General features: G+C 48.8%; 1 protein-coding gene across 3 annotated transcripts; it reads left to right on the top strand.

Moving 5' to 3' along the window:
* On the top strand, positions 1 to 26,501 carry SP2 (Sp2 transcription factor). 3 transcript variants are annotated; one of them, XM_032616887.1, is made up of 8 exons: positions 70 to 99; positions 1,630 to 1,742; positions 14,081 to 14,157; positions 14,957 to 15,931; positions 22,227 to 22,539; positions 23,398 to 23,572; positions 23,787 to 23,980; positions 25,235 to 26,501. In XM_032616887.1, the coding sequence occupies exons 3-8, from the start codon at positions 14,095 to 14,097 to the stop codon at positions 25,333 to 25,335; spliced, it is 1,821 nt and encodes a 606-aa protein (XP_032472778.1). In that variant the 5' UTR covers positions 70 to 99; positions 1,630 to 1,742; positions 14,081 to 14,094; the 3' UTR covers positions 25,336 to 26,501. The 3 variants fall into 3 exon arrangements, with proteins under 3 accessions (XP_032472779.1, XP_032472777.1, XP_032472778.1); XM_032616888.1 differs by lacking the exon at positions 1,630 to 1,742 and having other exon boundaries at positions 1 to 99; positions 14,957 to 15,808; XM_032616886.1 differs by lacking the exon at positions 1,630 to 1,742 and having other exon boundaries at positions 1 to 99.
* Positions 26,502 to 26,690: the final 189 nt, after the last annotated feature.

The raw sequence follows: 26,690 nt of genomic DNA, 5'->3' as shown, positions 1-26,690 counted from the left end.
TGGCGGGCTCCGGGATTGGCGGGTGCTAAGCGGGCGGTGTCAGGCTCTCGGTGGCGGCGGAGGCGGCGGAGGCCAGGGAGGAAGATGTCGTAATGAGCGGTGGGTCCTGGCCGCTGCCGGCGGGGTCTTCCCGGCTCTCAAGAGTCGGGAAGACGGGCAGAAGCCGCAGGGAGGAGGAGCCGGGGCTGGGGGTTCCCCCCTGGGGCCGGGCCTGGCGCCGGGGCCCGGCTCCGGGAGGGGCGGGGAGGGAGGATTCCCGCCCGGAGGAGGAGCGGGGCTGGCCAGCCAGGCGGAGGCACCCGGAAGGGGGCGTTCGACTCCCCGCCCCCTCCGAGCCCGCTGGGCTGGAAGGCGGCGCTTCCGGGGGCTGGCGAGAGGATCGGGCACCCGGGGCGGGCCTGGCACCCCCTCCGCCCGGTGGCCGACACGCGTGAGCGCTACCAGGCCCGGGGACGTTGCCTGGGTCTGCTCTGAGGAGGCGGTCGGCGTCCTGTGCGCTTGTTCTGTGTTCGGGGACCCTCTTGCACTCTAACTCTAGGTGCCCATCTGCAATTCAGGGTTCTCCCGTGTGCAGAGAGGGGCGGGGGAATGCTTGAAATTCCGACGGCGCCAACCACATGGGCACTGCTGGGTGTGGAAGCCAACCTAGTTAGCGATGTATCCCAGTCGAGAGAGAGTGTCAGGACACGAGGGCACTCCCTAGGCAGATGACCTCTCGCCTGAGACTGCGGAGTGGGCAGAAACCTCCTTTTAATATTTTTCACTTGCATCCTTGAACCTCCAACTAGATTATCTGCCAGCTCTTTGCAGAATTGTGAAACGTTTAAGAAATTGTTGACAGAGTTCCCAGCCTGTTACCAGACATCCCAGGCGGGGAAGGGAGGGGACTGCCGAATCCCAAAGGCCAGGAGCAAACCTAAGGAATGACAGAAGAAATAAAACAAAATGGATACTTACTTTCTTCCTCCACCCCACCTTCGTCCCCATTACGGTTCTCAGCCTCCTACCCATGCTTCTTGGCTTATGTTCCTGGTGGCTTTCTAATTTTAGATGAAAAGGAACTGCGTCTTCTCCTCTGGGCAATTGAGAAACTTGTCCTCACTTCATTCCTTGGTTTTGATTCCAATATACTGTCATGTCTAATTGTTTCTTAATTAACTTGATCCAGAGGGACTCAGTCTGGCTTTTCTCAGTGCACATTCTCCCGAAGTTTGTTTCTTCTGAGGCTACTTCTTGCTCACTTATTTGTTTTCTTAGAGAAAGGGAGGGAGGTAGTTCTGCTTTAAACAATTGGCCCATGGTCCCCCATGACATGGGTTTTGTTGCAGATAGAAGGGTGATGATTGTTGCAAGGTACACTGGCATGCACTGTCTAAAACTTGCATGCTGTACCAGAGAAGGCATTAAGTATCACAGTGGAGGGCTAAATGTTGAGTTGGTATTTTGGATACGAGTTTTTGGGCTAGAAGGTTTAGGGTGTTGGCCAGCTCACAGTTAGGCTTTGAAGGGAATGGTGGTGGAGTCCACACCACAGGAGTAATTTTGATTTGATAACACAAACCTGGTGTCTGCAATAATGAATATAACTGCAGTGTCTTGTTTTGTTTTAAATTCTTGTGTGCGATGAAGGGGGCGAATCTGTCAGACAACCTATCAATTGGGCTGATGATGTCATTGTTCCAGTGGCTTCTAACAGGCATTAATACCTGTTGGAAATGGATTCTCATTGGCTGGGGCGATTGGTAAGTTTTCTAATTCTGGTTCTTCCACTTGGTTGTACAGAGGCGTAACCTCTTTGTTTAAAAGCAGCAACAACAGGGCTTCCCTGGTGGCGCAGTGGTTGAGGGTCCTCCTGCCGATGCAGGGGACACGGGTTCGTGCCCCGGTCTGGGAAGATCCCACATGCCGCGGAGCGGCAGGGCCTGTGAGCCATGGCCGCTAAGCCTGTGCGTCCAGAGCCTGTGCTCCGCAATGGGAGAGGCCACAACAGTGAGAGGCCCGCGTACCGCAAAAAAAAAAAAGCAGCAATGACAACAAAAAAAAAAAAAAAGAAAAAAAAATAAGCTGGTCTGACATAATTATGAGCCCCCTGAGCTAGGCTGCTAAAGACACAGTCTCTTTGCCAAGGAGACCCAAGTAGAGTTAGTTCATAATTGGAGCGTCACCTGACTGCTCAGCAGGAAGAACTGACTCCAGGAGGAAGGAGGAAGAGTTTGGCCTCACTGTTGAGAGCACATAGACTGGCAGGCTCTTTTCTCTCAGATTCTATTAAGTTTGGGCGTCTGGAGGCTTGTCAGAGGAGAGAAGAAGCTTTAAGAAGATTGTGGCAAATGCCTGGGGGAAGGAGCCTCATGGCATAACAGCAGAGAGGACAGTTCATTTTGATATCTTTGGCCTTGAAATTTCTAGTTCTTCTGTTGATGAATAGCAGCCTTTCAGAGAAGTTGCATAGTCTCTTGTACCCTAAACAGTTCTTTGCTATAGGTATGTGATCATTCCCAAGCTTGCTTTATGCAAGTATTGCCCAACCAGGGCCTTTTTGAAAACATTTAAGCTTGTTGCAGCTGACCAGTAGACCCTGGTATTGGCTTGGGTTTAGCAGTCTTCTAGACCTTGCCCACTCCCGTCTATATGATGGAAATGTAGCATGTTCTTCTAAGACTTACCTTTACCCCTTCTCTGTAGACACACAAATTGGAAGCCTTACTTCCAAAGATTGAAAAACTTAGGAATTATTTTGGAGGAGATGGAACAACAGCCACAGAATGAAAGATGCAGAGAAACACTGGGTGTGTAGAGTATCAGAAAATGTAGAGATGTGAACACTTCTGAGTTTAAATTATTACATTGTCCGGTCTGAAACCTCGTGGGCTGCAAACTTAGAGCAAAATCTATTTGGAGAAACTCCAATATTTTCTTATGAGTGTATTGGGTGATACATCTGGAGTGTCCCTTTGAGCAGCTTAACTGGGTTTGTGAACGTCTTCCCAGCAAGCTCTAAGCCAGGACACTTGGCTTCATGGTGGGCTGGAAGCCAAGATGGGCTGAGAAGTGGACACCGTTGTGGATACATTTGTTGATGCTTTTGCTTTGCTTTTGTTTGGATCCACGTGCAACTCCTCTTGTGACTTCCTTCTGCTGAAGGAAGGGAAAAAAGCTTTCTCTTTATTTCTTCCTTCATAGCGCCCAGCACTTAGATCTTTATATTTCTGAACATAGTTGAAAGTCTCTTTCTCTCTGAAGAACTACTTCCTCGGTTATCAGACCTTTTTTTGGCTAGCAGCATTGTCTTAGGAGACCTCAGGGTGGGGAGGTATCACTTTGCTGTCAGTTATCTGTTGGAGCTGGGTGGAAAGATGAATGAAGTGGGTAAAAACGTGGGGCATTCCTAACTCAAGGGCACTGTCCGCTTGAGTAGGAAGGTTAGAGACTGCCCTTGTGGAGATGTTCCCAGGTAGTACTGGTTGATTTGTTCCAGTTGACAGGGTTCCAGAATGGAAAACTGATTTTTCTACTGCCTCACTCGAGGCTGAGAAGAGAGCCCAGGAGCAAGCAGTCAGCACTGGCAGCCTGAGGGACGCTACCACTTCACTGCACGTCTAGGTCGCGCTCTTTGCCGATGCTCTGAGGCCGCCACTAGCATAGGGGATTGCTTCTCATCAGGATGGGCTTCGAGCTGGCATGCTCTTGGGAGATGGGCTCCACTCAGGAGCAGAGGAGTATAAAGAGCTAAGTGCCCTGTTTTGCTGCTTCTCGGTTTAGCCTCTGTGAGCAGCTCCGAGCAGTGTTGAGATGTCAGGGCTGTTTGTGTCACAGGAAGAACGTGCTTGCAGACCCAGCTGTTTGAATCCTTCCTTTGGCCATTTCCCCGAGCTATAGTTTGTTTCAACATCGGAATTGCATGCTGTCCCTAGCCAGAAGCGCCACCACACTGAGAAGTGTTTGTCTCCATGCCGTGATTTAGGCTGTTAGGTGGTCTCTTTGTCTCAGCCATGCAGTGAAAATGGCTCAGGAACCAGCAGGCACTGGCCTCCACACTCCCAAATGTCCTCTCTCCAGAGCTTCCTCTTTGGGGTGTTTGTTACCTCTCCTAGGGGACTTGGTGGAATCACAAAGCTGCCTTTCAGAGGGTGTAAATAGGCAGTAAGAGACAGCAGGCAGGGTCACGTGATTGGATGTGGAATATTTCTGCCCCTGGCCAGTGTCTAACTGGGAGTCTTCTCAGACTAGCCTCAGAACAGACCAAAACATTTCCCAGCCATCAAAAAAGTAAATGGTGAGCCAGCCCTCTCGTCCCAGGGGAAATGAAGTCACTACTCATTTCAGAACCGATCGTAGCCCCGGATGAATGTGTGAAGTGACTCACAAATAAAGCAGAGAGCACGTGTTTGTACCTAATGATATTGTTTAGGGGGGAAAAGTATGTCTTGGTTTTTTTTCTCCTGTTTTCGACAGAGTTCTGAGGCCCAGTATTTTTGTACCATTTCCTGGGACTGCTTCTGTCAGAGTGAAGAGTTCTCACCATCCCCTGCTGGCTGCCCCGTGTCCCCACTCACTTCTCCAGGGTCCCTTCCAGTCTGATAGGATGCAAACTAGCAACGACACGGTCACGTTTTCAGGAGAGAGATTCAGGGTGGAGACACATAAGAGGTATTCAGACAGCAGGTACGCACGTTGTCTTAACTCACTCGGAAAAGAACTTCTTCCCAGTACTTGTTAATTGAAAGAAGCATTGAGATGTGGTGCCCGGTGTGTGGTGATGAGGTATGTGCTTTGAGAGTTCTGTCCGGGAGAAAGACCGCACCGTGCTGGTCCACGCACAGGCTCTTGTCCCCGTGTGAGGTGACTAGCAAGGTTGAGTTCCTGCTGGGACTGGATCGGCAGAGTTGACCTGGTGAGTGGATCCCAGCCTAGTGCCAGGATATGCAAGTCTGCAGGTTTTCTCCTTTGGTTCTTAAATTCTACTCAGGCTCTCCCGCTCTGCAGTCTCCAGGATTCATTCATTTATGCACTCAACAAGCATATATCGGGCACTTGCTGTGTGCCAGGTTGTGGGGTGGGGGGGTGGGGAGTGTATCACTAAGTAAGGCAGAGAGAAGTCCCTGCCTTTAGGAAGCTTACATCTTAGTGGGAGACAGTAAGGCTAACTAGTAGATACTAGACAATGAGAAGTGCTAAGGGGAAAAACCAAATAGAGGACGGGAGAAGTGAGAGGAGCGGTTTACATAGGGTGGTCCGGGAGGGTAGTCTGAGTAAAACCCTGAAGGAAAGGAGGGATTGAGCCAGGCTCAGTCTGGGGAGGGGGTGGTGAGAACTCAAGCAGAGAGAACAGCAAGTACAGAGTCCCTGAAGAGGGGCCATACCTGGCATGTTCAGGAACAGCAGGGAGGCCAGCGTGGCTGAAGCGGTGAATGAGGGAGAGTGACGGGGAGAAGTCAGAGAGGTCACATGGGCCCCTTATGTGTCATGGTGTGGGCTTTGACTGGGAGACGGAATGTACTGGGGGCTCTGAGCAGAGGAGTAACATGATTTCATTTAAGTTTGATGGATCTCTGGATGCGTGTTGAGAATAAACCAGCAGGGACAAGGTCAGAAGCCCAGCTAGGAGGCTTTCGCAGTTATCCAAGTGAGAGGTGATGGGGACGTGAACCTGGTTGTTAACAAGAAGTGGTTGTGAAAGCAATCAGATTGTGAACATATTTTGAGGGTAGAGCCGAAAGTGTTTACTGACATGTGTAGAGTGGAGAAAAGAAGGGTCGAGGATAACTCCCAAGGTTTTAGGGCTGAACAGCTGAAAGGATGGAGTTCTATTCACTGCCGTGCGGAAGTCAGAAGAAGGCACAGAATTAGGGAGCTAACAGGAGCTCTGTTTGGGGCTAGGTAGATTTGAGTTGCTTATTAGTACCTCCAAGTGGAGATGTCAGTAGGCAGTGAGATATACAAGTCTGAAGATATAAGTTTGGGAGTCGTCATTATATAGAACCTGTATATATTATTGGTTTCTAAAGCTCTGAGACTAGATGAAATCCTCCAGCAAATAGGTGTAGACAGAAGAAAAATAGGCCCCAAGACTGAGCCCTGGAGCAGCCCGACCATTTAGAGTTTGAGACAAGGACCCAGCAAAGGAGTCTTAGAAGAAGCAGCTGGAGAGGTAGGAGGCCACCCTACAAGCCAAGTGAAGAAAGTGTTTCAAGATAAGAGGGGCCAGCTGTCAGATCAACACCAGCTGAGGTCTACGAATTAACCATCGGACTTGGCAACGTGGAGGTCACTGGTCGTGGGAGCAGTGTTTGTGGTGTGGATGGGAGGGGGCAAGCTAGCTGGAACAGGTTCAAGAAAGACTAGCAGGAGAGAAATGAGGGACAGCAAGTATGGGCGACCCTTGCAAGGAGTTTTGCTTGAAAAGGAGAGAAATAATGGATCTTGGCTTATAAAGGGAATTTTAACTTCTTGATGAAATTGTGGACTCACATCAGGGCTGAGGCTGGGGGTCAAAGTTGGGAACAGGGAAGACAGGATGGCTCAATAACTGGGTGGAGACAAGATCTCCACTCTTTAGCTTGTGGCATTAGCCACACCCAGAACTGTTCTCATTTCGTGAAAAGTCAATGAAATTCCTTTTACTGTTAGGAGTTAGTATAGTTGTTGGAGATTTGCTTCTCAGAAATGCTCAGAACCATTTGGAGTCTTTCTTGATCCTTTCTCCAGCTAAGCTGATTCTCTAAGCCCATTTGTCAGCTCCCTTTGAGGTCCAACTTTGTTCTCTAAAACCAGCTGTGGCTTGCTTTTCCCTCAACAGCTCTGAATTCTTCCAGGCTAGGCAACTGGAAAAGACTGGGCTTAGGAACAGTTTTGTTGGCTTCAGGCCCAACTGAGCTGACCAAAATAGCCAACAGGAGAACTGTCTACACAGAGTGAAATTCCTCCAGGGGAAATACCATAGCAGACAGCCAAGATGGCCATAGCCAGGGTGGTGGGACCCCACGAGGCAATAAAAACCTAGTACCCCCAGGCCTGGCTGTGGAGTTTGAGCCAAGTTCTTGCCCAGAGCCTGCTGTTGTGGTATTTCTTTGGATCCCTTCTCTCTCAGCCCCTGTCTCAAGAGTAGTATTCTCAAGTGAAAGACCAGTGGAACAGCCCCTAGTCTGATGGCCAGGGCTCCGGGGTCCCACCTGAGGCCTCTTCCTGTTACGCGGTGCTTGCTCCCTGAGTCAGCCTATGGAGAGAGCCCTAGAACAGAGCTGTACTCCCTGCTCCATCATGGGGGGTGGGGAGAGTTCTGTGAGGGGTGCTGTGGGGCATATACACTGGCACAGAGCAGGGGCACTTGCCCCAGACTTGGGGAGCAGGAGGGAAGATGTCAGGAGAGTTATAAATGAGCTCTGAAGAGGGACCGGAGGTGGCCAGACAAATGGGAGCAACTGTGCTTAGGCTCCGAGTGAGAGGACAAGTTGTAGTTTCAGAAATGGAAAAAACTGAAGTGTTTGTCCGGAGGGCTGGAAGGGCAAGAGATAAAGTAGGAGAGGGGGAGGTGCAGGGAGGGAGGGGGCGGCTTGTTTTGGCCTTTATAAGGTTATCTTAAAATCCTTTGGAAGCTATTGAAGGATTTAATCTGGGGAGTAACTGTGTGGGATTTACATTTTAAAAGAGTCTTCAGACCAGTTGGTGGAGGCTGGATTAGAGGTGGCTAGGCCAGAGGCTGGGAAGCCATTTTGAAGACTTTGGGCCGAAAGTGGTTAACCAGCATAATGCAGATGGAGAGAGGTTTGTATTTAGGAGGTAGACCCAGGAGGACTTAATGACTGAACGGTGATGAGGATGGCGTTCAGGTTTCCTTGTGATTGAGAGGCTGGTTTAACCAAAACTATTCATCATTCATTCAGCCTGCAGGCACTGAAGTGTCGCTGTGCTGTGTTAGGTTTGATGTAGCAGTTCAGCGGTGAAGACAGACCTGGGCCACCCTTCCATGAGTGTGGAAGAGAGACATTAAGCCCATGATTATTTAATGGATGGTGAGTTACCAAAGGAGTTAACCTCATCTCAGGGGTCCTGGAAGGCCTCTCTGAGGAAATGACATACCTGTTACATTACATAGTGGGCTCTTGGGGAGAAAAAAAAAACCTGCCTGAGACCTGAAGGGTGAGTAGGTAGGTATTAGCTAGTGAAGAGAGAAGAGAGCTCTAAGCAAGGAAAGGGCAGCGGCAGAGATGGAGGCTCTTCAAGGATCTGGAAGGAGGCCCGTGGTGGCTGGGGGTGAGAAAGCTGGGGAGAGAATGGGCAAAGGTGACAGCTCAGTGTTGGAAGTTCTGTGGCCAGCCCAAGTGGAAGGCCCACAGAGGGCTGGATGTACTGGTCCGCCACTCAGAGGGCAGATGTAGGCAGTTCATAGACCTGGGAGTCATCAGCCTGTGGAAGGTACCTGAAGCCACGTGAGTGGGCACAGTCACTCGTGGAATGGGTGTTGGGTGAGAAAGATGATGTTGAGGAACATCCGTATTGCAGGGGTGGCAAAAGGAAGAGGAGCCCACAAAGGGAAGAGTTGGTCGGAGAGGTAGGAGAAAATCCATGAGGATTTCAAAGAGGAGGGAATCGTCAACGGGTCAGAAACTGCTGAAGGGGTCAGTTGGATTAAACAATGAGGAGGTCCCTCGTGACCTGGGCAAGTGCAGTGTCAGTAGAGAGCTGGGGTGAAAGTCCAAGTGAGGGGGTGGGGTAGCAAAGTGCTGGCAGCTTTTCCACTAAAAGCTGAGAAGGGAGGAAGCTGTAGCTGGAGGGACGGAGGTGGAACTGAACGATCTGTATGTACCTCAATAGCCGGGACACTCAGGGGATGCTTTTTCCCTGGTTTTGGAATTAAATTGGCTTCCAGCATGGGGAAAAGGAAAGTCAGGTGTGGTCCTATCAGGCACTGGACACCCCCCAACCCCTGTCTGGAAGCCGTGTTTGATAGCCTTGGAAATTTTTCTTGCAGCTTAAGAGAGTTAACTATTGCTTATGTAGTAAATCACCGTAAAACTTCACGAGCCAGGGGACTGTTGAGAAGGTTTTAGCCAACCCAAATTAATGAAAGTCTGAATGATAGCACTCTGAAGGAAATGCAGCCTTTCCTTCCAAGAATATGCAATAACCCCACTCACCAACCTTGCTAAATGTAGGTTTCAGTGAGCAGATATAAACTGCTGTTAAAAGCAAATGGTACCATTGAAACAGTGGCAGTGGTATAAAACAGTTCCCTAACTATGCCTTAGAGTCCCTTTGCAGGCTTCATACACTATTTAGCCTCGCTTTGAATAGTATGAAGGAAAAGCTAAGAACAGTTTATGTCCAAATTATACATTTTAAATATAAGGCTCCAAATTAACGAGGTTCTAAAGTACCTTTGAATATAGTCCTGCAGTTAAGCATCTATGCTACTTCTTAACCACTGTTCATTTCCAAACACCAACTGGAAATGCTGCTTTTCCCTTTCATGGGTAATCCCAGGATATAATTCTGCAGTGGCAGGGAGATTAGTCGCTGTTTTGGTTGCCCAGGTCCACAGCCCAGGGGCCACAAAACTCTGAGTGACTCTAGGAGAGAGTTTGAGATCTGGAGGAGTATTTCAGGGGCCAGCGGGGAAGGCAAATGAAACCAACCAAGATGGTGTGGGTGGAGCGCCCACAGTCTGCAAGGGCATCAAGACTCTGCTGTAACTTTTTTTTTTTTTACAAAGTTTATTTATTTTTTAAATTTTATTTATTTATTTTTGATTTTTGGCTGCGTTGGGTCTTCATTGCTTTGCATGGGCTTTCTCTAGTTGTGGTGAGCGGGGGCTATTCCTCGTTGCGGCGTGTGGACTTCTCATTGTTGTGGCTTCTCTTGTTGTGGAGCATGGGCTCTCGGCATGCGGGCTTCAGTAGTTGCAGCACGTGGGCTCAGTAGTTGTGGCTCACAGGCTCTAGAGCACAGGCTCAGTAGTTGTGGTGCACGGGCTTAGTTGCTCCGAGGCATGTGGGATCTTCCCGGGCCAGGGCTCGAACCCGTGTCCCCTGCATTGGCAGGTGGATTCTTAACCACTGCGCCACCAGGGAAGTCAGTCCCTGCTGTAACTTATTAACTGAAGAGCCTCTTAGCCCAGCCCAGTCTCCAGACAGTTTGAGTCCAGGGTGATAATGCCTGCAGGGGGAGAGAGGGAGATGGGAAAGGGAGGTGAATAAGCACTGGGCCGGTTTTCATTTTGTTTGCACTCTGTCCTGTTCTAGTGTCCTTCAGTTCCATAACAGGGGATGTCTGAGGGAGAGTCATTCACCATTTTTAGCTAAGTGAACCTAAGCCCAGGGGAGCCTTCTGGGAGAGGCCCTGCCTTCCCTTCCCAGTCCTGCCGGCAGCTCACTCATCTTGTGTTTTTATCGGCAACATGGTTGGAGGATTATAAACAAGTTTAAATTCTCAAACAAGATCATTTAGTCCAACTTCCCACCCCATCTAGACATCCCATCTCTGACAGAGACACGCATCCTGTCTCTGGCTAAATGATTTCAGAGAAGGGAGAACATTACCTCAGGAGGCAACTGATTCCGTCTTTTGAAAGTTGTCCCCTCTAATAAACCGAAATTTCCACCCCAAAGTCTACCCATTGAACGCATGTATGGAATAAACACCCTCGTGGGTATCGCTCCTCTGGCACCCTGGTCACCACCATGGCTGCCCTCCTCTGAACGAGCTCCATTTGAAAATCCCCCTTTTAAAATGTCCCTCAGGACGGAACCTGACACTCCAGATGGGGCCCGAGTGCAGAGCAGATGAGGACTATTATTTTCTTCTATGAATGAACTTTTGGAAATTCAGTCCAAGATTGCAGGAGCTTTTTCGGCCACCACATCTAGATTCTAACTGCTTCCCATTTAACTTTGAGTCAAAACCACTGGGGCTTTTTCTCATGAGAACCGCTATTAAGCTCTGTCTTCCTCTCCTATATGCATGATTTTTTTTTTTTTTTTTTTGCTTAACCCAAGTGCAGTGTTTACTCAGCTTCAAAGTTTAAACCACCATTTATTGATAACCCCCTGTGTGCTCAGTGTTTTTCATATTACTGATGCCTCCTAGAATCCTGTAAGGGTGACATTACCTCTGTTTTACAGACGGTGCACTGAGGCTGGGAGAGGAATGCCCCAGCGATCCCACAGTCTGCATTCTCATTTCGGTCTGGAGCCTGGTGCTGTTAAGCACTGCACATACCAGTTTTTTAAGATCTCTTTGAACCCTAATACAGACACCCATTGTGTTTACAGTCCTCAGTTTTGTGACATCCATAAAGTTAATTTGCCTTCTAGGTCTTTTGCATGGTTTCCCAAACTTGGGTGGTGGAGAGACTGCTTTGAAGCCGTGTTTTCCAGCCTGTAGGGCACAAAACCAATTTAGTGAGTCACAACTGGCATTTTAAAAAATGAAATAGAGTAGAAAAATACCAAAGCCCATGACATGTAGCAAGGGCAAATTTTGTTTCAGGAAATTCTTACTACATCAGCACAGGACAGGGAAGTGTGTGGGGGGGTGCATATGCGTACACTGGGTCTTGATGTAAATTGTTTTTATGACTGTGGTTCATGGTCTAAATAGTTTGAACACTGCTCTAAAGGGAAAATGTTTTTCAGTCAACTTAGATTGTTTTCATTATAAGGCTGCAGCCTTAATTATGTATGCACATAAATCTGTTTATCAACTCATAGATCTAGTTCCTGTAAAATTTAATAACTACAGAAAAGCCAATAAAACTCAAATCAACAACATCATTTTGGGAGGAAAACAGTTGACCGAACCCAAATTGCTGCTGTCAGCGTAAGCGCAGCACAGACTTGACATCCGGGCTCCTTGAGTTCCGCGTGCCCACCCTGCAGTGTCTAGTGCCCAGCCGCATAGTCTTTCCAGGCTTCTGAAGAGCCGTCATTCCTCACTTTGCACAGATGTATCATGAATTACACGTGCAGAATTGAGTTGTCTTAATTAGCCCATGTAGTTAGAGTGGTGCCACTTGGTACCAGTACAGTTGTAAACACACACACAGGCCCAGAAATGTGCAAATCTTGGTTAAGCAGCAGTCACCCAGCGATCTGTAGTATATGTTCATTTTTAAAAGATGATCATCGCGGTGAAAACACAAGAATAAAACATGCTGGTAGAGAAAGCACGAACCTCCGAGGAGAAGCCTGCATATCCTGGTCCTGGCGTGCACCCGTAGTTTGAGACCCTGGTTGACACCGTAGCAGCAAACTGCTCAGGATGACCTGGGTCTCAGCACTTGGGTGGAGGCACGTTCAGCTTAGCCCCCAAACCAGACTATCATCCTGCCTGCAGTTCTTTTCCTTCTCGTTCCTAAGAATACTATGAACATTTCAGTCAGATGCCTTGTTGTTACAAAGTACACAGTGTATACCATTCTCTTGATGTAGCCAACCAAAACCCCCAAAAAAGAAACAGGTTTATTCAGCATGACTTGTTTTTGGCAACCCCACGCTTATTCTTTGTGATCACTGCTTCCTTACCTCAGTAATTGTAGTTGCTGTTCAGTCATTTGTTCTAGGATTTTGCTAAGGATCAGTGTCTGTAATATTTCAGGATCCACATATACGATTTTGCCCAGAGCTCTCCTCTGGCTCCTCAAACAGTTTGCAGATGTGCCTGCAAAGTGCCTCCCTACTCTGGAGTGCAGTTCATGTGGCCTTAGGGCCAGGAAACCATTTAAGGCTTTGATGAGCCTACTGTACTTACCTGTACTGGGCTGCAGTTCCCGCTTTACCTTTTCTTTACCTTTCCCATTTAAGAGTCACTCCCCCAAAGAGAGAAGCCAGAGACAGCTGAAACGTGAGCGGTTCCGCCTTCTTCCTGACCTCTGTCTTCTTCCTGCCAGATGCCCAGCAGGGGCTCCATGCCTGAGTCATTCTGCCTCTTCCAGTCTCTGAGTAATACCCTTCTTGTTTCGGTACCTCCTGAAACTTACTTTCCAAAGGTCTAAGATACAAGTCTGACTCTCTGCCTGGTGTTCTTCTCCTTAGTGATTTATAAATTATAAGATGGCTTAGATCCTTTCCCCCCAAATTCTCCTGATTTCCAGTTTACTTGTATTTCTCTTAGATCAGACTTAAGTTCAGAGTAGAGATTCCTTTCGTTACTTCCTCAACGTAAAACAAGTATAGTAGAGTGTATTCGTTGTGGGGAAAATGAGAAAATACAGAAAAACAGAGGGAAAAATTCTTTAAGTGAAGAAAAAACCTACCACCAGGAGATAATGGCTTTTAACATTTTAGCCCCTTTTTGTTTTTAGACTTTTTCCTGCTATATTCATATGTAGAAATATATACACATTTAAGGAAAAATAGGATTTATTATATTTTCATTCTCATTATATTCAGTTATTAGCTCTCCTAATCTCGGTGATACCTATGGGGCCATGCCTGTTGTCCTGTGTAAAACTGAATTCATTTAAAGTGATTCCCTGTGTGCTATCTATAATCTACACCTGGGCCATTGTGCTTATGTGGTGAAAGCTGAGCACAAAGCGCTCAACACTTTTGCATGGAGTGGGTGTGTCCTCCTCAACAGGGATCCTGGCCCTGAGATGCTTCTTTCCCAGCCTGGCTTGGCATCTGGCTACGGCAGGAGTGAGCAGGAAGCCTGGGTCAGAGCCACAGGATTAGCTGGGGGCTTCCCCTGCCCACCGTATAGGGGTTCCAGTCTAGCTGGGGAGAGGCAGCAGTACCCGGCAGAGAGGGCTCCATTAGGTGGTACAGCATAGTTACTGAAGCCAGTGTTCTTATAATCTCAGTATCTTCACGTTATCCTAGACTTTATGACGGTTGGAGGAGACGGTCCAGGCAGGACCCGCTGTCCTCACAGCCTCAGGTGGCTGAGTCTGAGAAAGGGAGAAGGTCATCTACTGAAAGAGTTGTAGGGCTGCTAACCTTGAGTGGGGAAGTGTGGGGAAAGGTCATTAACCTCTCATGGGGAGGCAGCCCAAATAGAGGCAAAAAGAAAATCTGAGGCAAGGGGACTTGGGTTCTTTTCGGGCATCATGGGTATTACTCTATCTCTTTTCTTCCAACAGATCCACAGACCAGCATGGCTGCCACTGCCGCTGTCAGTCCCAGTGACTACCTGCAGCCTGCCGCCTCCACCACCCAGGCGAGTGAGCAGTGGGCTCTGAGGGTTGGGGGCTGCATCAGCCTGGAAGGACTCACTGAAGCTGACATGAGACTGCATCTGAGCTCTGCCCTGGCTAACTATAACTCCCCGAGGCAATGAGACCAGGGAGGGTTCAGTTTTCCACTTTTTCTGAACTAAGAAACTAGGGCCACTCATCTAAGGTGCCACAGTTGAGTCAGGGGGAAAAGCAGGATGAAACTCAAGTCCTTTCCTCCAGACCCCACTAGCCATAAAAGGAAAACAGAGACTGTGTCCCCGCACCCTGGAGGCTCTTTCCTTGTAGCTTCAAAAGAACAGCCCTCCTTGATCAAAAAAGTCATGTCCCAAGCACTGGAAAACACTCTTCCAAAGGGTTTATTCCTCCTGTCCCCCTCCCTTTCTTTTTCCCTCCCTCCCTTCCTCAGTCCTTCCTCACTTGATGACTCAGTAAGGTGAGCTAACGGAGCTCCATCTATAAGCTGAGGGTGATTCCGTGTCCCCATTAGACACTAATAGACCAGTGGGGAGTAAGCGGTCAGCCCATGCCGTTAGTTCACCCTGTCAAGGGGTGCTTCTGGGGAGTTCCTTCCTGAGAAAGACATTTCTTACCCTTTCTCCCTTAATTTCTCAATGGAGAAACCAGCGGGGAAGGGGAGACAGGGGCCACTGCCCGGAGAGGATGCTAGCTCCCTGCCCGCCAGTGGGCAGGAGCCTGCGAAGAGGAGAGGATCTTAAAGGGTGGGGCGGCTGGGCAGCAGGCCTCCTGTCTCACTCCTTTTCTCCACGTGGTGTTTTGCAGGACTCGCAGCCATCTCCCTTAGCCCTGCTTGCTGCAACATGTAGCAAAATTGGCCCTCCGGCTGTTGAAGCTGCAGTGACGCCTCCTGCTCCCCCGCAACCCGCACCTCGGAAACTCGTCCCTATCAAACCTGCCCCTCTCCCTCTCAGTCCCGGCAAGAATAGCTTTGGAATCTTGTCCTCCAAAGGAAACATACTTCAGATTCAGGGGTCACAGCTGAGCGCGTCCTATCCTGGTGGGCAGCTGGTGTTCGCTATCCAGAACCCAACCATGATCAACAAAGGGACCCGATCGAATGCCAGTATCCAGTACCAGACGGTCCCTCAGATTCAGGCAAGCAATTCTCAGACCATCCAGGTACAGCCCAATCTCACCAACCAGATCCAGATCATCCCTGGCACCAACCAAGCCATCATCACCCCCTCACCATCCAGTCACAAGCCTGTCCCCATCAAGCCAGCCCCTGTCCAGAAGTCGAGTACGACCACCACTCCGGTGCAGAGCGCGGCCAATGTGGTGAAGCTGACAGGTGGAGGGGGCAATGTGACACTTACTCTGCCTGTCAACAACCTCGTGAACACCAGCGACACCGGGGCCCCCGCTCAGCTCCTCACGGAGAGCCCCCCGGCCCCGTTGTCTAAGACTAACAAGAAAGCCAGGAAGAAGAGTCTTCCTGCCTCCCAGCCCCCCGTGGCCGTGACCGAACAGGTGGAGACGGTGCTGATCGAGACCACGGCGGACAACATCATCCAGGCAGGAAACAACCTGCTCATCGTTCAGAGCCCTGGTGGGGGCCAGCCCGCTGTGGTCCAGCAGGTCCAGGTGGTGCCCCCCAAGGCCGAGCAGCAGCAGGTAGTGCAGATCCCCCAGCAGGCCCTGCGGGTGGTGCAGGCGGCATCCGCCACACTCCCCACCGTCCCCCAGAAGCCCTCCCAGAACTTTCAGATCCAGGCTGCTGAGCCGTCGCCTACTCAGGTACCACGCACACCCTCTGCACGCGCCGCCCTCTCCTCCTCAGCTCTACACGGCTGACGCTCCATCCCCATTGGCTTGCTTTCCTAGATGATGCTGATGCATCTCCTGATCTGACCTGAGTGTTGGGAGTCAGTACTGTTTGGGGTGGGTAACAAGTGACCATTTCTGCCAGTTCATAGGGCCACGTACTGCTTATCTTTAGAAATCAGATGCGACGTGCCTATGTACCTATATTTTGGAAACTTTCTTTATGGGAGTCTTTTGGCAGGGGGATGAGTAGCAGGCAGATACATACTTTTTAATAATAAAGGTTTTTTTTATTATAGAATTACATACTCCAAATGATAGCAAGAATGAAAAAATTCTAGTCAGAACCATAGAATTTGATGTAAAGTAAGAAAACCAATGAGAAAAATGCTGATCATTGTTAATGACAAAAAAAAAAAAATTAGGAAGAAGCACCCTAGCTTCATAGCAGGGACATTTAGGATAGATTCTTCTGGGATGCCAACTTCAACAGGAACTTATTTTTGGCATTCATTAAGGTGCTGTAATACTAAAATTTATTTGGCTTTGCAGGGCAGGTTTTATGCTTTGTGTAAGCCTAGTAAATGCCAGAGATTAGGCCCATGTTGAAGATGGAGAACCTGGAACTCAGAGAAGTTACCCAGTATCCAGCTCTCATGGAGCCCAAATGACAAAAGAGCCAGGATTCAACTCAGATTTCTGACCTACACTTTTGTCCTTACTCCACCCTGGCCCACCCTGGCTCTTGTGTATGGCAGGGGCTACACTTAAAATTGTACAAGGATTTTTTTAAATATAAAAACCAGCTCCTGCCATGGAGGAATTTACAATCCAGCTGTCTGTAGAGAGAACCGAGGCGTCAGAGTGAGTGACAGAAGTAGGGAGCTGTGTAGTCTCCCAGGTGGAGAAGTGCCCTTGAGTTTGAGCTGTGGACATAACGGATGCACAGGAAATCTGAGGCCTGCCCTCAAGTGCCTCCTCCTTTCTGGCATATTGCATACTGCCAAGGGGTTTTCTATGAATCGTGTAATTTGTTACAACACGTGTGAGGCTCCCTTATCAGACCTACCTTAAAGGTGAAGAACTGAGGGATACCCGCTAGCTCCTCTCTCGCAGTGCCTCCCCTCCCTTCCCTGAGGTCCTGTGTCTGGAGACTGATGGAGGCAGGGCTTAAAACTAGGTCTTCCTAAGGAAATAAGCATACGTATGCAGAAAGATTTAGCTACTGCATTACTTTGTAATGGTGACATAGTTTTCCAGTATCTGGAGGTGCTTTCTGTTACCCAACTGTAGATTTAGGCTGTTTCTAATCTTATCGCTAAATAAATTCCTAAAAGTGGGTCAAAGGATATGCACGTTTTAAAAAACGTATTATACCCTGTATCAGAGAAATTGGCAATCCTCAGCCCTGAGGTCAAATCTGGCCCATCTATCTGTTTTTGTAAATAAAGTGTAATTGGAACACAGGCATGCCCATTTGTGCGGCTTTTGCACTACAAAGCAGAGACCTCATGACCTGCATAGCCTAAAATATTTACTCTCTGCCCTTTACAGATAAAGTGTGTTGACCTCTGCTCTACATTGTGGGAAAGAAAATGTTCTAGTAACAGAAACTTCAGATATGCAGAAAATAGCAATGATTTGCAAAAGGGGCACATACCAGAAAATTGAGGATGAAATGTGTATTTATTAAGAGATAACATGAGGTTTGTTTGTTTGCTTTTAACTGAGAACCACAGTCCCAAATAATCCAAGGATCAAAAATAACCCCAATCAAAATCACAGTAGAATTTTTTTTTAAACAAGTGACTTTTCCCCCTGTATCATTTGAGTGTAAGTTGTCACCATGCCTCTGTTACTTCCAAATGTTTTATAGAAAGTGTGTAATTCTTATACGCAAGGAGGACAACAGCACAACCTTCAGACATAGGCAGTTAGCAAGGAAACACACTGACGTCTAATTCAGAGACCCCATTCAGGTTGCTCATCACTTGCCGCAGTGATTCCTTTGTGGCAAAAGGATCTCATCCAGTATCACACATTCCATTTAATTGTCATGTCATCTTAGTCTGTTTTGACCTGGAATAGTTCCTCAGTCTTTACTTGATGTTCATGACCATGACACTTTAAAAGGCCAGTTACTTTGTAGAGTGTTCCTCAGTTTAGGTTTGTGTGATGTTCCCTCATGGATAGATGCAAGTTGTACACTTGTTTTTGCAGAAGTATCAAAGAAGTGATGCTGTGTTCTCACTGCATCCCAAAAGGAGGTGCATGGTTTTGATTTGTCTCAGTACTGGTGATGATTAAAGTGATATTTAGCGGGTTTCTGAACCTTAAAGTTACTTTTTTTCTCTTTGTAATGGATTAGTATTTTGTAAGGAGATACTTTCTGTGTAAATATCTCATTCCTTATCAGACTTTCACCTGCTTATTTTAGTAGCTTTTACTGTGTTAGAGATTTTTTTTTTTTTGGCCAGACTGCAAGGCATGTTGGATCTTAGTTCCCCGACCAGGGATCGAACCCCAGCCCCTTGCAGTGGAAGCACAGAGTCTTAACCACTGGACCGCCAGGGAATTCCTGTAACTTATTCTAAAATAAAAAGTTAATTTAAAAAAATCTCTTATCATGGGACTTCCCTGGCGGTCCAGTGGTTAAGACGCTGCGCTTCCACCACAGGGGGCCTGGTTTCGATCCCTGGTTAGTGAACTAAGATCCAACATGCCTTGCTGTGCGGCCAAAAAAGTTACATTTACAGAAAGGTTGCAAAGGTAGTACAGAGTGTCTTATACCTCTGACCTGGTCCCCCACCACCACCTTGTTAAACATCTTACATACCAGGTTGCACGTGTCAAAACTAAGAAACTGACATTAGCATGTTACTGTTCAGTAAACTCCAGACTTGATTGGATGTCACCATCCAATCAGTTAATCAGTTATGTCCTCTTTCTGCTCCAGGATCCCGTCCAAATACCACATTGCACTTGTGGGCATGTCTCCCCAGGCCCCTCTGGTTGGATAGCTTCTTAGTCTTTGTTTTCCATGATCTTGACAGACTAGAGGCACATTGGTCAGGTATCCTATAGAATATCCCCCAGGCTGGATTATGGGTTTTTGGAAAGAATACCACGGAGGTGAAACGCCTCTTTTCATCACATTATATGAGGGGTACATGATGTCCACACAACATCTCTGATGATGTAACATCCCTGATGTTAACCATTGTCACTTGGTTAAGGTCGTGTCTGCCAGGTTTCTTCATTCATCAAAGCTGCTACTTTTCCCTTTCTCAATTCTTTGGAAGTAAGTTGCTAAGTCTCCCATCGTCAGGGGTGGGAGTGGGGGTGAGAATTAAGCTCTACATCCTGGAAGGGAAGGTATCTATATAATATTATTTGGAATTCTTCTATAAGGAAGATTTGTCTCTTTTCCATTTATTCATTTATTTATATAAATTTATTTATTCATTTATTTTTGGCTGTGTTGGGCCTTCGTTGCTGTGCACAGGCTTTCTCTGGTTGCGGCGAGCAGGGGCTACTCTTCATTGCGGTATGCGGGCTTCTCGTTGCAGAGCACGGGCTCTAGGCATGCGGGCTTTAGTAGTTGCAGCATGTGGGCTCAGTAGTTGTGGCTCGTGGGCTCTAGAGCGCAGGCTCAGGAGTTGTGGGCACGGGCTTAGTTGCTCCATGGCATGTGGGATCTTCCCAGACCAGGGCTCGAACCCGTGTCCCCTACCTTGGCAGGCGGATTCTTAACCACTGTGCCACCAGGGAGGTCCCACCATTTATTTTTTTATTCGATCATGTATTTATGTCAGTAGAGACTCATGTATATTTATTTTATACTTTGGGGTACAATCCGATACTGCGTTATTTATTTTGTTGCTCACATTGTTTCAACTCTGGCCATTTGGAACTCTTTCTGGTTGGCTCTTGCATCTGTGTGACATACTCCCAGTCTTTTTTTTTTCTTATCAGCTTTTTAAAAAAATAGATTTATTTAAATTTTATTTATTTATTTTTGGCTGCATTGGGTCTTTGTTGCAGTGCACGTGCTTCTCATTGCAGTGGCTTCTCTTGTTTTGGAGCACGGGCTCTAGGTGTGCAGGCTTCAGTAGTTGTGGCACACAGGCTTAGTTGCTCCACAGGTTGTGGGATCTTCCTGGACCAGGGGTCTAACCCGTGTCCCCTGCCTTGGCAGGCTCATTCTTAACCACTGTGTCACCAGAGAAGTCCCCTTTTCAGCTTTATTGAGGTATTCGCATACCGTGAAATTTACCCTTTTAAAGTGTACAACGCAGTGGGTGGGTTTTAGTATACTCATGGAGTTATGCAGCCATCACCACTATCTAGTTTTAGAACATTTTTGTCACCTCAGAAAGACCCCTTTAGTGGTCACTCCTCATTTCCCCCTTGCCCCAAGCCCTGGCAACCACTAATCCATTTTCTTTTTAAAATAAATTTATTTATTTATTTTTATTTTTGGCTGTGTTGGGTCTTCATTGCTGCACGTGGGCTTTCTCTAGTTGCAGCGAGCGGGGGCTACTCTTTGTTGCGGTGCTCAGGCTTCTCATTGCGATGGCTTCTTTTGTTGCAGAGCACGGGCTCTAGGCACATGGGCTCCATAGCTGTGGCGCTCTAAAGCGCAGGCTCAGCAGTGGTGGCACATGGGCTTAGTTGCTCCGCGGCATGTGGGATCTTCCTGGACCAGGGCTCGAACCCGTGTCTCCTGCACTGGCAGGCGGATTCTTAACCAGTGCGCCACCAGGGAAGCCCTAATCCATTTTCTATCTCTATAGATTTGCTTATTCTGGACATTTCATGTAAATGGAATCTTACCATAGGTGATCTTTTGCAGCTAGCTTCTTTCACTTACTACACCGTTTTCTGAGTTCATCCATGCTGTAGCAAGTGTCAGTACTTCATTCCTTGTATTTTCCCAGCCCCAGTCCTGGGATCAACCATTTGTCCTAGGAATCCTAGTTCCTTTTATTGGAGGATGTGATAACAGTTTTTTAAATTCTGTCATTTTCTTCTCCATTTGTTTATTTATGTCAGTATGGATTCATAGGTTCCTGTTTCATTCACTGAGTTATAATCCATTAGTATTGTTATTTTGATGTTCAAATTATCCTATGTTTAGCCAGTGGGGGCCCCTTCAAGCTGGCTCTTGTGTTCTTTTCACATGTCACCACCATTCTTTGAGCATTTCCTTACTTTCTGGTATAAGAGTTGTTCCAAGGTCTTCTTGTACTTCCGCTGACCAAAGTCCTCAAATCAGCTATTTCTCCAAGGAGCCCTGGTTTCTTTTAGTGGAACATGGGATTTAGAAGCTAAGAGCTGGGTGCTAGGTGAGCTCATTGCTCCTGGAGTTTTGCTGCTTTCAGCCTTTCTCAGTGGACACAGTTAAGAAGTATATATAAATATACCTATACATATATCTGTAATATCAAGATAGATACAGAAATGCACACACATATATACATACACTTATATTTTTCTATTTATATTGAAACCTAAGAGTTTCCATCAATACCTCTAATCCCCATCCAGTACCACACGGTTCATTCTCGTTCTCAGGCTCTAATATGCATATTTTTAAAGGCTTTGGACACATACTCCCAGTTTCCCTCCAGCAAGCCTAGACCACTTCACACCCCCTGACGTAAGAACACGTGCCCATTTCCCTACTGTCTCAGCAACAGTGAGCATTATGTTTTATCGTTCCATCTTCGTTGGTATCAATTGGAGAGAGGCAGTAGTCTCCCCACTATTGTGCCTCCTAAAGGCTGTTTTCATTTCTGTGAAGAGCATTCACAGCGCATCTTTTGTGAGGTCATCATTTACCTGCCATCTAATTCTTCAATTCGGAGATTTGGCATTATATTTTTCCACGCTAAGTAAATTAAATGTTTTGTTTCAAATCAACAGTCGGCATTTGTCAGCTTAGTACAGGGATGCCATCAGCCTTTTTTGCTGAACATCAACAGTGGGTGAACGTAGGCCTGGGCTAGTTGGAGAAGACTTGGGTGGACAAAAAGGCACCCGCTTCTCCCTTGGGCAGGGAGATGATGCTGCATTGAAAGGGGGCAGGAGGGCTTCCCTGGTGGCGCAGTGGTTGGGAGTCCACCTGCCAATGCAGGGGACACGACAAGAGTGTTATACCAGGGGATGGATGATATAAACGTTCTTTAATGCAAAAAAAAGGGGTGGGGGGGCAGGAGCCAGGGCTCTCAGGGGGCATTGACTTTTTCTCTCTGGCCCCTCCCAGGTCTACATCCGTACACCTTCTGGTGAGGTACAGACGGTCCTTGTCCAGGATGGCCCCCCAGCAACAGCTGCGACCACCTCCACCACCACTTGTAGCAGCCCTCCATCCCGTGCTGCTCATCTAAGCGGGACCAGCAAAAAGCACTCGGCTGCAATTCTCCGGAAAGAGCGTCCCCTGCCAAAGATCGCCCCTGCCGGGAGCATCATCAGCCTGAACGCAGCCCAGCTGGCGGCGGCAGCCCAGGCCATGCAGACCATCAACATCAACGGGGTCCAGGTCCAGGGTGTGCCCGTCACCATCACCAATACTGGCGGTGAGGGAAGGCCCCCGGCCCCAGGCATGGGCAGCCTTGAGTTAAGGTTGGAAGGAAAGGAGGGAGCCTTTGGACTGGCTTGTGCCGCACTTCTCAGTTCAGTGGTAACATTTGGTGATATTTACGTTATGAAAGCAGCCTTGCACATAATCAAAGGAACATTGTAGGTACCTAGCACAAATGGTTCGTTGCATTCTTTAGCTGGGTGAAGGGCAATTTTCAAGGTAGTGGGGGTTCTCTGAATCTCCTCCCTTCCTCCTTGAATGAATTTCCAGCACTTTATGCATTTGGTTTAGTGGCCTGGGAGAAGTCCACCCACAGGCACTCCCCCTGCTTTGATGGCTTTATGCAAGTCCTAGAGGGCTTGATTTGTTCCAAAGCCCGTAGAACTCTCTCTCCCTCTGTTAACAGAAATCCCTGGAGACTTTCCTGGGAGCAGAGTTGGTGTCTCACAAGGGCCTAAGGTTGGAGGAGATTCTGGAAAAACACTCCAAGACCCATGTGGGCAATGTCTGGAAGTGAATTTGGCCTATGTAGTATAGTGGTTCTGGGCATTGACTCTGAAGTTGACTGGGTTCCCATCCAGATTCTACAAGTTCTACATGTGTGATCTTGAGTGTCAGTTTCTTCACCTCTAAAAGGGGGATGATAGTACCTATTTCATGGGGTTATGAAACTTAAGTGTATTAATACATTTAAGATCTCTAAAATGGTATCTGGCACATAGCAGGCTCTCAAAAATATTAGCTGCTATGACTGTCAACCTTACTATGTGCTGGAAGGAAGAAGGGGGTCAGGCTCCCTCTTCCGCCCCTTTGCGCTTCCTCATCCTGAACTCTGCTCCACTCCTCCCCACAGGGCAGCAGCAGCTGACAGTGCAGAATGTTTCTGGGAATAACCTGACCATCAGTGGGCTGAGCCCCACCCAGATCCAGCTGCAGATGGAACAGGCCCTGGCTGGAGAGGCCCAGCCTGGGGAGAAGCGGCGCCGCATGGCCTGCACGTGTCCCAACTGCAAGGATGGGGACAAGAGGTGAATTGAGGAGACGGGCCAGGCGGCCAGCCTGGCGTGTGTCCTGTTCCCCAAGCCCTCCCTGGGACACAGACAGAGAGGGGACCAGGTAGCGGCTCCGTGCTCTCCGACCTGACCCCACATCCTCTCTCCATCCTGTCCCGCCCCCATCTCTCTACCTCCCCGCTCTCTCTGCTTCCCATTCCCTCCGCCCCACCCTCAACCCAATTCCCAGGTCTGGAGAGCAGGGCAAGAAGAAGCACGTGTGCCACATCCCTGACTGCGGCAAGACTTTCCGAAAGACGTCCCTGCTGCGGGCTCATGTGCGCTTGCACACTGGCGAGCGGCCCTTTGTCTGCAACTGGTTCTTCTGTGGGAAGAGGTTCACACGGAGTGACGAGCTCCAGCGGCACGCCCGCACCCACACAGGTCTGCTCCCTCCCCTGCGGCGCCCTCCAGCCCCCCGCCCCCCCCACTCCGCACTTCAGCTCCCTGCCTCTCTCCCCACCCCAACTCCATTGTCCTCAGCGACATGGAGACTCCTGGCCTGGCCAAGGAACTATGGCACTGAGTGGGGCTACAGACTGTCTCCTCGGGGTGCAGGACTACCCGGAAAGTCTCGCAAGCCATTCCTTATTGCAGTGTTTCCCAAAGTGAGGTCAGTTGCGTCGCACAGCCTTGATGGCTTCTGCCCTAAGCTGCATGTGTGTTTAACGGTCAGTGGCACCTCGTGCAGGCATTGTACTACACATTCTACCGTTAACTGTGTAATCCTCACACGACTCCATGGGGACGGCGCTGTGACTGTGCCCATTCTACTGAGGCATGGAGCGGGGGCCGGGTCACACAGCCAGCGACTAGTGGAGCTGGTTCAACCCAGGCCCTCTGGCTCCCAAGTTCACGCTCTTCGTCACTATCCCACGTTGCCTTTCCTACTGTTATTTACCGAATGATTTTCCTTAAATCACTTCACTATTTTTACTTACTATCTTTTCCACCATTTTTACTCTCTTATGTCCAGTGCAGTATTATTTTTCACATCACAGGCTTGGGATGATAGCTAAGTGTTTTAATGTACTGGCAAAGTAGAAAATCGTTCATGCATCTGCCGCCCGAGATTGCCCTGCGTGTCTCCAGTGGTCCACAGCACATGCTTTGAGAACTGCCGCTCCGGCAGTTGCCTGTAGTGAGCAGATGCCTGTCCTGGGCCTGGGGACACGAGGCCCAAAGCTCTGGCTCCTGGCCAGCGTGGCGGGGCAGGTCACGCCCACCCTCTGCAGGCTGCAGAGTAAATACTCAGAACAGCGGCAGAGCCAGCCCGGGTGTGCGGCTCAGTCTGGCAGGTCAGAGGGGAGTGGGGTTTCCCTGTGAGGGGGCGGACTTTGAGCCGGGGTTAGTCAGAGGGACGAAGATCAGAAGAAAGTAGGTGACAGGCTACACGGGAAGCGTCCTGGGTGCAAGTATAGCATTTGGCACAGCACAAGGAATGGAAGCAAAGTAGACTGGAGGGTGATGGGGGGAGGGGATGAGGACTGACAAGGGTTCCCATCAGTGGATCACAGGGAGCACTGTGAGCAGCAGGTAGGCCGGTGACACGGCTTCACAGGTGCCCCTCACACCTCACGTGTGTGCCTCCTTTTCCGGGGCATGGCACTGTGAGTGACGGGCATCTCCTCTTCCCAGGGGACAAACGCTTCGAGTGTGCCCAGTGTCAGAAGCGCTTCATGAGGAGTGACCACCTCACCAAGCATTACAAGACCCACCTGGTCACGAAGAACTTGTAAGGCCAACTGAGGCGGGAGGCCTCGCAGATTGCAGACCCCTGCCTGTGTCCTGCCTGGGCCCCTGGAGGAAAGAAGGCCCACGGCTGCCCCGGGCCCGCCCTCTCCCGTCCCTCCTGTTCTGCGACTGTCCCCACAGGAAGGGACTCTACCGCCCCCATACTCACCTCCTTCTGAAGCCCCTTGGCTCCTCCCTGGCCCTCCCCTCTCACCACAAGCTCCCGGCCTGCCCAGACCGTGGACAGTGGCCGTGCCCAATGAGACGTTCTAAACCAGGACGAGTGGGAACCCTTATTTCCAAAGGAAAAACGTGAATTTCACTCCATCGAGGAGCAAAGTGAGCCCGCCCTCCCCCAAACACTGCCAGAGTCGCATCGTGCCATGCCCCTCCCTCTCCTGCACCTCCCTGGCCCCCTCAGCCACTGCGGGTGCCCCGGGGCCCTGCACGCAGGGCACCACTGGCATCCAGCTCCACCTCCGGAGAGGCTCCAGAGGCCGCCTCCACTCCACATTCCCCTGTCCCACCCCAGCTCTCCTCCAGCACATTCCAACTTTCTATTTAAAAAGTAAAGCTACCCACGGACTCCCTGATTCCCCTCTTTTTCTATGGGGAGCGTTGCCTTATACTCTACTTCCGATGATGAACACTGTGTATTGTGTGCGCTTTAAAGAAGTTTTATTTAATTGCTCCCTTCTTCCTGTTCTTGTTACTCACCTCCCCCATGCCTGCTTTTAGTTTAGGGTTTTTGGGGGGCAATGATGAGCATATAAATTTTTTTCTCACTCTAGTAATTCTCTTTTCTAAACGACACAGCATTTCAACTCGAATCTGGATTCAGGTAAAACACCTTCCCATCCTGAACCTCATCCCTCCCCCTCATCTCACCCACCCCAACCAGCCCAAGCCCTACTTGTGTACAGTGTATATTGTATAATAGACAATTGTGTCTACTACATGTTTAAAAACATATTGCTTGTTATTTTTGAGGCTTTTAAATTAAACAAAAATCCAACTTTATTTTTAGTTGTAACTGCTTGAGGTATGTTTTTGAATTAAGTGACAGATTTGTTATCCTTTATTAACGATGTACTTTGTTGGTCAGCGCTGGGCTGACAAAAATTTTTTCTTGCTAATAAATTTAGTTGCCTGAGGCAAAATCTGCAACGTGGCACTGCAGCTTCCTTTGTCTTTCCCCTCGGAGAGCTCCGAGAGGGGAATCCTGAGGAGGGAGCCCTGGTCTCTCGGAGCTGTCCGCACTGGGACCAGGGCAGGACCTTGTCCTCCTGACCTTGGCAGATCTAGGCCACAGCCCGAAAAGGACTTCAGCCACAAGGACCTCCTGGCATTGGCACAAGCC

This window comes from Phocoena sinus, chromosome 20, assembly GCF_008692025.1.
Source record: "Phocoena sinus isolate mPhoSin1 chromosome 20, mPhoSin1.pri, whole genome shotgun sequence".
Lineage (NCBI taxonomy): Eukaryota > Metazoa > Chordata > Mammalia > Artiodactyla > Phocoenidae > Phocoena > Phocoena sinus.
Note: the sequence above shows the minus strand (reverse complement) of the source record. Positions and strands in the feature narration are given on the sequence as shown.

Excerpts from the sequence above, each read along its gene's own strand:
- SP2 (XM_032616886.1), top strand. Across the intron at positions 14,158-14,956 it reads CTGCCGCCTCCACCACCCAG|GACTCGCAGCCATCTCCCTT; the intron begins GCGAGTGAGCAG and ends GGTGTTTTGCAG. Across the intron at positions 15,932-22,226 it reads CTGAGCCGTCGCCTACTCAG|GTCTACATCCGTACACCTTC; the intron begins GTACCACGCACA and ends GGCCCCTCCCAG.